This window comes from Benincasa hispida, chromosome 10 (assembly GCF_009727055.1).
Source record: "Benincasa hispida cultivar B227 chromosome 10, ASM972705v1, whole genome shotgun sequence".
NCBI classification, from domain to species: Eukaryota; Viridiplantae; Streptophyta; class Magnoliopsida; order Cucurbitales; family Cucurbitaceae; genus Benincasa; species Benincasa hispida.
This window is the reverse complement of record NC_052358.1, coordinates 2,512,342-2,524,202: the sequence shown is the minus strand read 5'-3', so window position 1 is coordinate 2,524,202 and position 11,861 is coordinate 2,512,342. Positions and strand designations below refer to the sequence as shown.

Sequence of the window (11,861 nt, the reverse complement as noted above, 5' to 3'; positions counted from 1 at the left end):
ATAAAAATGGATCAAGTTTTAGGGTGTAGCCAATGGTCTATAAGTATACGAATGAGATTGGGTACCTCATCCTGGTGACACTATTGGATGTGGCCCATTTTGTATACTGATACAAATGATGTGATCCAAAAATCATTCATGTAGAGACATGTGAGTGGGGGCATCCTGTGCAATGAGTTTGCATAAGGCCGGACCTCGAAATAGTCACTTTTCTTTATAACAACTGTTTACTGTTAAAACTGACTATCTCAAACTCAATGACCTAGGGTAAGTCGATCTTAATCATGAGCTAACTAAGAACTCCTGTTTATTCGAGATTATCCTTTAATCTGCATAGGTGAGAGTAGTCCAACAGCACTGCTCAATAAGCCTTCAATTTTAGGGATAAGATTTGATAGATAGCTGGGGATATAGCTTTACAATATGGAACTCACTCCTGCCCAATTTAAGGTTAGCAAATGGGTTGTTCTCTTAAGCGTTGATGTCTTGTCTTGAACAACGGGGCTCCGCCCTCTCATGAAAGAGAGGGTTATGGTTTATAAGTTGGACTATAAATCAATTGTTCAATGGAGGATCAGTGGGAACTTAAGGAGCAAGATGTAATTACAAGGGTAAAACGGTACTCTTTGACCCAGCTGTAAATACGAACAACCTTTGAAGGATTGACTTACTGATTATGGTTAAAATGGACAGAAATATATCTACAGTGAGGAGAGTGCAACTATCGAGCTATAGTGTAATGTTTTCATAGTTAACGAATAGTGATTAATTCGGTTTAAAGAGTTTAACCAATTAATCACAAATCGTTGGAGCTCATGATATGTAGGTCCATAAGGTCCCTCTACTAGCTCGTAATTAGGATTATTAAATTGAGTAATCTTGATGAGATTTGAAATTAGGATTTAGAATTTGAATTGTTCAAATTCAATTAGGGTTTCTATTTATTGTATTCGCTACAATTGAAATGTTTAATTTTATCGAAACTAAACGAAGCTGGAGAATCAATTAATGTTTAAAATATGATCTAAATATTAATTGTATAAAATTAATTTCATTATAATGGAATTGGTCTTTTATTAATTTAATATTAGATATTAAATTAACAAAATTAATTAAGTTTTATTTAAAATTAATTAATTGAATTAATTTTATAAAACTAAATAAATTAGTTTATTTAAAAAATGGTTTTAGAAATCAATTTTTTGGAAAACTAATTTGAAAACAAAAATATTTTGAAAAACTCAAAATGGAGATCCACTATGGTGCAAGGTACTTTATTCACTAAATTCTATTTTCTCCATGAAGTAGGAGTTGGCCTTCATGCAAGCTATGAATTTACATGATGAAAGCTTTATAAATTAAAGTGTTGGGTTGAATAATGTGATTAAGCTCTCAAGAACTCTTTCAAGAACTCTGCAGAAATCGAAACCCTCCATATCCTCTTCATATCTTCATTATATCCAGCTCAATTTAGCGTTTCCACCACACAATCCTTGCAAGAGAATAGTAGAGAAGATCTTCGTGGTGGTCTACTTGTAGATTGAAGCACTTTTATGTGGAACTCAGCTGGTGTTGAAGAGGATTCTTCAAAGGTATTGTGTTCAGTAAACCCTCTTCTGTAATAGTTATTTTGAAGCATGTTTTTAAACTTAAATTAAATATAATTATAGTGCCTATTGATTCTGATTTTCTCGGCTGCATGTTAATATACTCTATCAAACAGTACAGGTATATTAACTAAGGTAGTTCTCGGAAGCAAGATTGAGCTTTGTGGTAAGTTACCAAGACGAGGTCCAAGTGATCATGGATGAAATTGAGTCTTCCCTATGTTGGGCTAGAGGGGGAGATTGTTGTGGGTGTCCAGCCTACTTGTTATACAAGCAAGACTTTATTTTAAACTTGTGTTTGTGAGTCTAATTGGGACTAATTTTTTAATTGACCCATCTTGAAAGTCCTAGATTTTCTTTTATGTGATAATGGGGATGACCTAAGTAAAAAAAAAAGTGAAAAAAGAGGCATATAATCGAAGAAAAAAGCAGCAGTTCAGTTTTTCAACGATAGCTTCTACAAAATTGTTAATTTCAAAAGTTTGAATCGTTGGATCATGCTGAAATTTGGTCGTTATGTTTGAGACACATAGAGTCCCATTTTGAATGGTTGGATCGTTGTTTGGAGATCTAGTTTTTCCATGATCACTGTCAAACAAAATCTGTAAAACTGGGTGATTTTCATTCTTTTTATCTTTCAAGTGTTCATCTTTTATGTATAGAAGTATTGGTGGATAGTGAACCTTTGTATGACTAATTTCGGTTCTTTTTCCCTCAATTTTATCATAATAAAAGAAGTTGATAAGAGTGGACTCCTCGCCCCATAGTTTTTACTCTTCACACCGATGGAGTTTTCCACGTATAATTCGTGTGTGCTCTTTGCTTTTAATCTTCCAAAATTTTGTGGTTTATTGTTGTCTATTGTTGGTTGATTGCTTGGTGATTTATTTGTGGTGTTTTGGAGAACAATTATTTGGTTGATTGTTTTGGAGGAAATTTTAATGGGTTATTGTTATATTGGGTCCTATAAGTGAATATAGGTGTATTCGAGGCAAGGAGGAAGAAACTTCTCATTCGAAGTTTTCAAACTCCCCATCTAGGTTGGAGAACATACAGAATTTTATGTGTTTAGTGTTTACTATATAATTTTGTCTTAAGCTAATGTTTGGGACTTATTTTGGTACAGATATTGTAATTTTTAGCTCAAATTTGTCACATTTGGTGATAACATAAAATTTCTTTCGACACTTAAAAGTGTTTGGTGAGAACTATAAGTGATTTTTGGCTAAGTATTCAATGTGAAAGCACCTTTTTTTACAAAAATTAGAACGAAACATAAAAGTGATTTCTTATTAAGACATTTGACTTGAAGTGCTTGTAATTAAAAGTATTGCCTAACATTGAAATATCCTTTGGCAACTTATTTAAGGTATAGGAATATATATATATATATATAATTAAATAATTTAATTCTCAAGCTGTAAAATAAGAATTCGTCGTCGTCTTGCGTATTTCAATTAAAATAATTTCAAATTCTTGAATATTTAAATCACAAGGAGAGTTTCGTCATCATATTCTAATTAAAATAACAAAGAAGCCTCCTTTCATTTGAATCATTCATATTATTAAATAATAAATATTACATACTATGTAAATATTTAAAAAACGAGAATTAAAAAGTAAAAAAGAAATTGTTTAGTATCTAAACTTTAGTTTGTAGCAACTAATGTAAGTATTTAATCTTTATATCTTAATTTATAATAATTTAGCTTGGGTAACCATTTTGTTTTTTATTTTATTTTTTTAAATTAAATCTATACCATCTACATTTTTTATCATGATTTGCACAAGTCAAATTCAAAAAACAAAAACAACTTTCTAAAAGCTACTTTTTTTAGTTCTCAAAATATGACATAATTTTTTAAACTATTGGTAAAAAGTAGATAACAAAGGTAGAAATTTGGAGATGAAAATAGTGTCTATAGGTTTAATTTCAAAAACAAAAACAAAAAACAAAATAATTATTAAATGAGACCTTAATCTCTTCCACTAAAAGATCAATCAAATTAAGTATTAATCTATATTATGTAACAATTTACAATTGTAATTTATAAATATATTTGGTTTTTAATCATTTTATCATTTATATTTGTACAAAACCTAATTCAATATTTTTTTTATTACAAAAAGATGCATAGACTAAGTTGTTAAACTTGTTAAACTGAAGCCCTCTTTGATAACTACAACTTCCATTTCTTAAAAATGTAAAAAAAAATAAAATAAAATAAAATAAAAAAACATAATTAAATGTTTAAAAGGAAAAAATATATATTTAAATAAATAAAAAATTAAAAACGTTAGTTAGGGGTGTTTGGCTCACCAACATGAGTTGAATTGAGTTGGTATAATATATCAACTCATTGTTTAGCCTATCAACTTTAAATGTTGGTAGAATTGAGCTAGTATATTTTACCAACTCACCCTTCTTCTCATGTTTTCAATGGCTCCACCCATCGGCCACTGTGACATTCTGAAAACTAACTCTGGGCTCCAACAACAACCTATGATGACAACTCTAATCACCAACTTCGGACTCCGACAACCACCTCTGATGGCAACTCTGACGACCAACTCCAGCATCCGAACATTACCTTCGATGATAATTCCGGCGATGAAATCTAGACTCTAACAACCACCTCCGATGACATTTTCGACGACCAACTCTAAGCTCCGACAAACTTCCCGTGACTTACTCCAACAACCACCTCCGGTGACCTAACTCCAATGACCACCTTCACGCTACCAACTCCGACGACTAATTGGCTCCAACAACAAAATTTGATGATCAACTCCAACAAACACCTTCGTAGGCTCCAACAACCACCTCCGACTACAAACTCCAATGAAAATCACCTTTGATGATCACCTTTGAGCAAACAACTCCGACGACCAACTCGAGGCTTCAATAACTACCTTCGATGACAAACTTCGACAAACAACTCTAATACCACCTTCATGCAACTATTTTGGGCTTCGACAGTCACCTCTAACTACAATCTCCAGGGAAAATCATATTCGATGATCAATTCGACGACTACTTTCGTCCAACCAATTCTGAGATTCGAAAACCACCTTCAATGACAAACTTTGACAACTAACTTCAATACACCTTCATGTGACTAACTTCAGGCTCCGACAACCACCTCTGACTACAAACTCCAGCAAAAATCGTATTCGATAATCAACTTTGACAACCATTTCCGATTACTATAAGACTGGTGACTGTTAAAGTATATTGTAAGGTTGTTGATTATATAAAAGATATTATTTTGTCTACATTAAGAGCAATATTTATACATAATGGATTCACATATCAAATTAGTATTAAGAATATTTAGACGAAAAGTATGTATGTAGTTGAAAAGTATGTAACATATAATAAAAAAAAAACTATAAAATGGAAAGAAAAAAAAATCCTGTAACGTTTTCCAGCAAGAATCAGTGAAAAATAGATATATGTTCTCTGATGATCAAACCGTTGAAGAAATGTGGTGACATGTCATTGGCAATTACGATGGGGAGATCTAATTAAAAAATACATGATATAGTAAAAATATAGAGCAACAATAGCAAGAAGAGGAAAAAAAAAAGATGATAATGAAATTCATGGAGAAAAATTGGCTAGAAAGTTTTGATTTCGCTTTAGTTTCTCATTTTATTTAACCATATTTCTACAAAAAAAAAAAAAATGTAATGGGTCAATTGTTGTTCATTTCCTAAAAAAGAAAGAAAAGTTCTAAAAATTTTTTTTAAAAAATTGCAATCTATATTTTATTCAAACAAAGATGAGTAGAATTATTGAATAAAAAAGTTTCAAAACAAAAAGAGTAATCATAAAGGGAAAATATTTCAAATGGTAAAACTGCTGAAAATATTTACATGATATAGCAAAATTTTAGAACTATCAATAATCAATGCTGATAGTCTAAAATTTTACTATATTTTGTAAATATTTTGATTTATTTTTCTATATTTAAAAACAACCCAATCATAAAAGCATATTATTTAAAATTGCATCATATACCCAAACATATGAAATCAACTCTACATCCCAAACACAGACATATGAACTTAGACTAAATAACTCTGCACTTCAAACACAGATATATAAAGTCGACAGATATATGAACTCCATAGACATATAAACTTCGAACATTCTATCTCAACTCAGCACTTCAAACAACTTTTTATAGTTGAAATTCATTCGACCAAATATTTATTTCCCATTTTTAATTCCAAATACAAACAAACAAAAAGAAATCCATATTCAAAAAGAAAAAAGAAAAAAAAAATCCAAATAATAAACACATGCGACATGCCGGATTGCCATTTTCTTAATTTGTTTATTTTTAGGAAAAAATGCCGAAGGTGAAGAAAATTCAACACAAACTCTTCCCAAGTTCAGCTTCAATTCTGGTTTTTGTTTCTTTCTCAGGAAAACATTCAACGTTTTCATTTTCTTCATTTTTAAATATCCAACAGCGTTGCTTGGTCATTATTCGCCGAAGAGAAGGTAATATCAAGGTCTAATTTCTGTCTCTTATGATTCTTCTTCTTCTTCTTTTATTCAATTGATTGCTCTCTCAAACTGTCTTTCTTTATAGTCCCATCCAATTACTTTATTTCTATTACCATTTTGATCTGTCACATATCAATGTTGAATTCAACCAATTCATAGACATATATATATATATATATATATATCAATCCATATTACATCATTCTCCATTGATTTGGTTTATATGTGGAATAGTTTCCGAAGCCTCCATTTGCAATGGTAGTTTTTCCATGGATTACATTGATTTGGTCTTACACATCTTTCTCCAATATACTTGAATAATTCGAATGCTATTACTTTTCCAATGTATTTCGCTTTCTATAAGAACAGACGTTTGTACAATGACTTCTTTAATGACAAAATTTAGGGCTCCCCCACTTATTATATTTCTATCTGGTAACTATCTGTTTATGTTGTGTCATCATATACTCAAGTTCAGTTTTTTCAAAAAAAAATTATAAAATAATGGGAAATTTTTTGTAATATAAGGCTTTCTAAGCATGAAACATTTTCACAGCAATCACTTAAGCATGAGGTTTCCTATGTTTTCTTCCCCATTGATTCCTTTTTTACTTTTTGTTCTTTCAACCTCTGCCACTGCTTTGCAATATAGATTCCCAAGGCTTAATCCTGTTGGTGAAAAGTTTCTACATCATTCTCAAGTTCTGAATCCACTTCCTCTGGATGATTTCAAGACTTATTATTACAATCAAACACTTGATCATTTCAATTATAGGCCTGAAAGCTACACAACATTCCCTCAAAGATATATAATCAATTTTAAGTATTGGGGTGGTGCGAATTCGAGCGCGCCAATTTTTGCTTACTTGGGTGCTGAAGCACCAATAGATGATGATTTAGATTTTATTGGGTTTATGACAGATAATGCCATTCAGTTTAATGCTCTTCTAATTTATATTGAGGTAAAATCTAACTCAAACCAGTCTAGTAGTTTATATTTTATAGTTGCTGAAGACCATTTGTCGTCTTAACAGCATCGGTACTATGGAAAATCAATACCATTTAGATCGAGGGATGAAGCATTGAGAAATGCGAGCACTCTTGGATACTTTAATTCAGCGCAAGCAGTAGCAGATTATGCAGACATTCTTATACATGTAAAAAAGGAGCTTCATGCTAATTATTCTCCTGTGATTGTTATTGGTGGATCATATGGAGGAAGTAAGTGGTTTTACACCAAAAAACCACAAATTCTATTACAATTTAAATCCAATATTTAACAGGTCATTTATCTATTTTCTATTTTCAGTGTTGGCTTCATGGTTCCGTCTTAAATACCCTCATGTAGCACTAGGAGCTCTTGCATCTTCAGCTCCAATCCTTTATTTCGACGATATCACACCGCATGATGGGTACTATACTGTTGTCAACAAGGATTTTAGAGTAAGACTTCGAAATTTTACATCCCTTTCTTTTTATGTCAGTTTCTGTGTTAAAACAAAAATATGTGAATTGTAGGGTGTCAGTGAAACTTGCTACGAAACTATTAAGAAATCCTGGTCTGAGATTGAAATAGTTGCTTCTCAGCCAAACGGTCTGTCCATTCTCGACCAAGAGTTCAAAACATGCCGGTAACACATTGTGCCTCTAGTCCAAAATTCAATGAAGTTACACATCATTGTATTTAACATCTGTTTATCTTGTTATGTCCGTTTTCTTTTTCGTCTTCTCCTCTCCTCCTTTTCTAGTCCTTTAAGAGGATACTCTGAGTTGGAAGACTACTTGTGGTCCATGTATGCTACTGCAGCCCAATATAACCATCCGCCTGGATATCCAGTCACCAGGATCTGTGATGCCATTGATGGAACTTTTTCTGTGAATGGAACACTTAGCAAAATAGCTGCAGGTGTATTTGCTTTCAGAGGGAATATATCCTGTTATGTTAATGAGCCCAGAAATGAGACGGAAACTGATGTAGGATGGAGATGGCAGGTAATTTTTCTTGTGGAGACATCAATATATAAAAATTAACCAAATTAGAACTTGGGCAGTTTGATAACGTTTCCATTTCCTGTTTACTGTTTCTATTTGTTTTTTTTCTTATTTCTAATTTGAGAAATATTCTTAAAAATGAGGCTAAAATTGAGGAAGGTCGTATCTGTTTTATTTAAAATTGTTCCTATTGTCTTAGCATGGAAGCATGTCCATTTCACTCATCAACTCTTTTGTCTTTGGATCAAATCTCACATTGGGACTTTTTTTATTTTATTTTTCGTTCTTTTATATTTCTTTTTTCTCTATATTTTTTTATATTACTTTTATCTATATTTACTTTCTTATTTCTTTTTTTTTATTTCCTTTTTCTCTATATTTTTTTATATTTCTTTTATAATTATTTATTTTCTTTTTTATTTCTTTTATATTTTCTTTTTCTCTATATTTTTTTATATCTAGTTTCTTTTTTTATATTTTTTTCTCTATTTTTTATATTTCTTTTATAATTATTTATTTCTTTTATTTATATTTATTTTCTTTATTATTTTTTAATCTAATTTTGAATTTTGAATTTTCAAATATTTAGGTTTATATATTATTTTGATTTTCAAATTTCAAAATTTCACGGGTTATTTTTAATTATAGGAAAATGTACCAAAATATGTACAAATATAGCCAATTTAATTTTGAATTTTTGAATTTTCAAATGCTTAGATTTATATATTATTTTTATTTTCAAATTTCAAATTTTCAATAAGGTTGTTTTCAAATATAGGAAAATGACCAAGATATTTACAAATATAGCAAATTTAATTTTGAATTTTGAATTTTCAAATATTTTGATTTTCAAATTTCAAATTTTCAATAGGATTGTTTACAAATATAGGAAAATAAACTAGCAAAATTTCACTATCTATCATAATCTATCGCAAATAAACTATGATATTTTACTATTATTTGTACATATTTTCAACAGTTTTGTCATTTAAAATAATTTTTCTTTTCAATATGTATATATTAATATTTTTTGAATTTTGAATTTTAGATTTTGCAAAATGCATTTTATATATTTTTAAATTCATATATTTTTAATTTTTCTGAGATAGAAACCCTTATAATTTTATAATAATATAAATTTTATTTACTAAGATATTTATTTAGGTTCATTTTAATATTTTTACAACCACGACATTTACATAATAATATGATTAAGTTAGATTTGAGACTACGTCATTTAAAATTTAAAAAAAATTATTTGAGTGAGAAATAATATTGTAAATCAAATTTTAGCATCATATGAATGATAGAAACAATTGTATTATCGATATTAATTTTACATTGGGACTTATGTGTATTCGATAGTTTAAATATTTGATAACTATTTTTATACTTTAATGCATGCTATATATCTTTTTATTTTATATAATTAGATTATATTTAAACTATAAAATATGGAGAGAAAAATATAAGGGAAAAAAATACAATAAATGAGAAACAATAAATAGTTATCAAACAAGTTTCTGTTTTTTGTTTCTTTTTTTCCAAGAAATAAGAAACAAGAATATAACCGGAATAGTTATCAAACATATTCATGTTTCTTGTTCTCAAAAAAGAGGAAACTAGAAACAAGGAACGAGAAATAGGAAATAGGAAACAGAAACATTATCAAACGGGCCCTAATTTTACATATATGTTTTCTGATAGTAAATTGATCACCAGAAAAGAAAGGAAACTTTGTCCATTAGACTCAACAGGTGAAAAATTAGCAAAGTTTTTTTGTACCTCCTTGAATTTTCCTAGTTTGGGAAAAAAAAAAAGATAGAAAGAAGTTTGAAGAAAATATCCACTTTCTAAAAGCCAAGCAAGTAAACATGTCAATCAAAACAAAAGAAAGTAAACAATATTGCAAGGTCATGAATTAAGAAGTATGGATACGGATACGATACGACACCGACACAATGGCACATCATATTTCAAAAAATTTAGGACACAGACATGTTTATTAAAACACACATTTCTTAAACTATATATCATTTTTAAACAATAAGAGAATTTTAAAAAAAATAATGAGTTTATTCATTTTTATGCTTAAAAAATTAGTTGATGTATTTCGCTCTCAAATTTTTTTAGTTTTTTCATATATGTGTTGACTTAGTATATGTAAGAAGTGTTTGATGCATGTATACCAAATGTTGGTCCTATTTTGACTTTGTACACCTAGTGTCTAACACATCTATTGCACTAATAAGTGTCTGATACTTGTCCAACGAGTGTTGGAGTGTCCAAGTGTCTGACACATGTTGCTAACCAAACTAAAGGGTCGATGCTTCTTAGGTCATGAATGTTTACATACCCTAAAAAGATAATTGGAGGAATTTTTTTGAAAACTTATTTGGGGATTTGTTCATTCTCCCCTTTCCCCATTGATAGGCGTTTTTTTTGTAGGATTAGGATTCTCTTTTGCAATATTTTAGAGGATCAATAAAATATTCTTTTTCCTATAAAAAAGACTGTTTGTACACTGAAGAGCTTTATCTTGTACTTAGTCATGCAGTGAGATGGTGATGCCAATAAGTTCAGATGATGATATGTTTCCACCATATCCTTTTGATCTTCAAAGCGTCATCAGTTATTGCAATCGACTGTATGGTGTCCCTCCCAGGCCCCATTGGGCTACCACCTACTATGGAGGCCATGTATGCATTTCAGTTGCTCCCCTCTCTTTCTTAATAGGAAATCCTACTAGTTTGTTGTAAACAAAAGCAATTCCTTATCTGCATAGAATGAAGTTTGCTGTCCTTCTAAATTTAAACTGTAGGATATACGACTCGTCCTTCAGAGATTCGGTAGCAATATAATTTTTTCCAATGGACTCAAAGATCCTTATAGTATTGCCGGGTAAACAAAACAGCAACCCACATTTATAAACAGATGAAGATGATAAGTTTTGCTTGGTCTTAATTTTTTGTCTCTCTCTGACTCCAGGGTATTACTCAACATATCAGACAGTCTCCTAGCGGTGTATACGACTAATGGTAATGCTTTCATTTCTCTGCTCCGTAAGCTTTTGTGTCTTGGAGGATTCTAGTTGATTGGTTTTACCATCTGCTTTAGGGTTTTTCTTTCCCATTGTTCACAATTAAAATTTCACTGCCATATCATTACAGAATAACATTAGCAATAATTGTTAATAGTTGTATTACAATGGCATTACTTTTTAGTTTGTTTGGCACCAAAAAACGATTCTAGAAGGAAATTAATGGACGAGTTTTATTATTCTCACTGATACATTTTGATTTCTGTAGGATCTCATTGCTTGGACATCTTAAAGGCGAAGGAAACTGATCCTGAATGGGTAGTGACACAGAGGAAGACTGAGGTTGGTATTATTAAAGGATGGATCAGCGAGTATTATGCAGATTTGGAAAAGTACAAACAAATGAAACAATAGAAAACATACTCAGAAGGTGATGGAAGACATTCTAGTTAGTAAAGAATACCTTTTCTGCTCTTTTTCTGCATCATCCGTGCGTTTGACAATTTGAACTTGTAAAGACCCATCAAAGAATGAGAAATAAAAGATTCTTGCTGTATTTTCTATCCTTCCTGTAAGCTTCTTGCTTCTGATTAATAAAGTTGACGCTTTCATTCTATTAATTTTATGTTTCTTCATTTTCTTTATACGTTTAAAGGCACTATTCTAGAGGTTCTTAAATCAAACATGAGGAAATTGTGGTTTT

General features: G+C 30.4%; 1 protein-coding gene across 3 annotated transcripts; it reads left to right on the top strand.

Annotated features, from left to right (window-relative positions):
• The first annotated feature begins 5,951 nt into the window (after positions 1-5,951).
• LOC120088609 (lysosomal Pro-X carboxypeptidase-like) lies at positions 5,952-11,778 on the top strand. 3 transcript variants are annotated; one of them, XM_039046022.1, is made up of 10 exons: positions 5,952-6,120; positions 7,048-7,088; positions 7,161-7,347; positions 7,436-7,569; positions 7,645-7,757; positions 7,875-8,118; positions 10,668-10,817; positions 10,940-11,019; positions 11,107-11,156; positions 11,427-11,778. In XM_039046022.1, the coding sequence occupies exons 1-10, from the start codon at positions 5,967-5,969 to the stop codon at positions 11,570-11,572; spliced, it is 1,299 nt and encodes a 432-aa protein (XP_038901950.1). In that variant the 5' UTR covers positions 5,952-5,966; the 3' UTR covers positions 11,573-11,778. The 3 variants fall into 3 exon arrangements, with proteins under 3 accessions (XP_038901950.1, XP_038901951.1, XP_038901949.1); XM_039046023.1 differs by lacking the exon at positions 7,048-7,088 and having other exon boundaries at positions 5,952-6,131; XM_039046021.1 differs by lacking the exon at positions 5,952-6,120 and having other exon boundaries at positions 6,428-7,088.
• The last annotated feature ends 83 nt before the right edge of the window (positions 11,779-11,861 follow it).

Coding starts and splice junctions, on each gene's coding strand:
- LOC120088609 (XM_039046021.1), top strand. CDS start 6,666: ATGAAACATTTTCACAGCAATCACTTAAGCATGAGGTTTCCTATGTTT. Junction 7,570..7,644: donor TTGTCAACAAGGATTTTAGA/GTAAGACTTCGA, acceptor TGTGAATTGTAG/GGTGTCAGTGAAACTTGCTA. Junction 11,020..11,106: donor GATCCTTATAGTATTGCCGG/GTAAACAAAACA, acceptor CTCTGACTCCAG/GGTATTACTCAACATATCAG.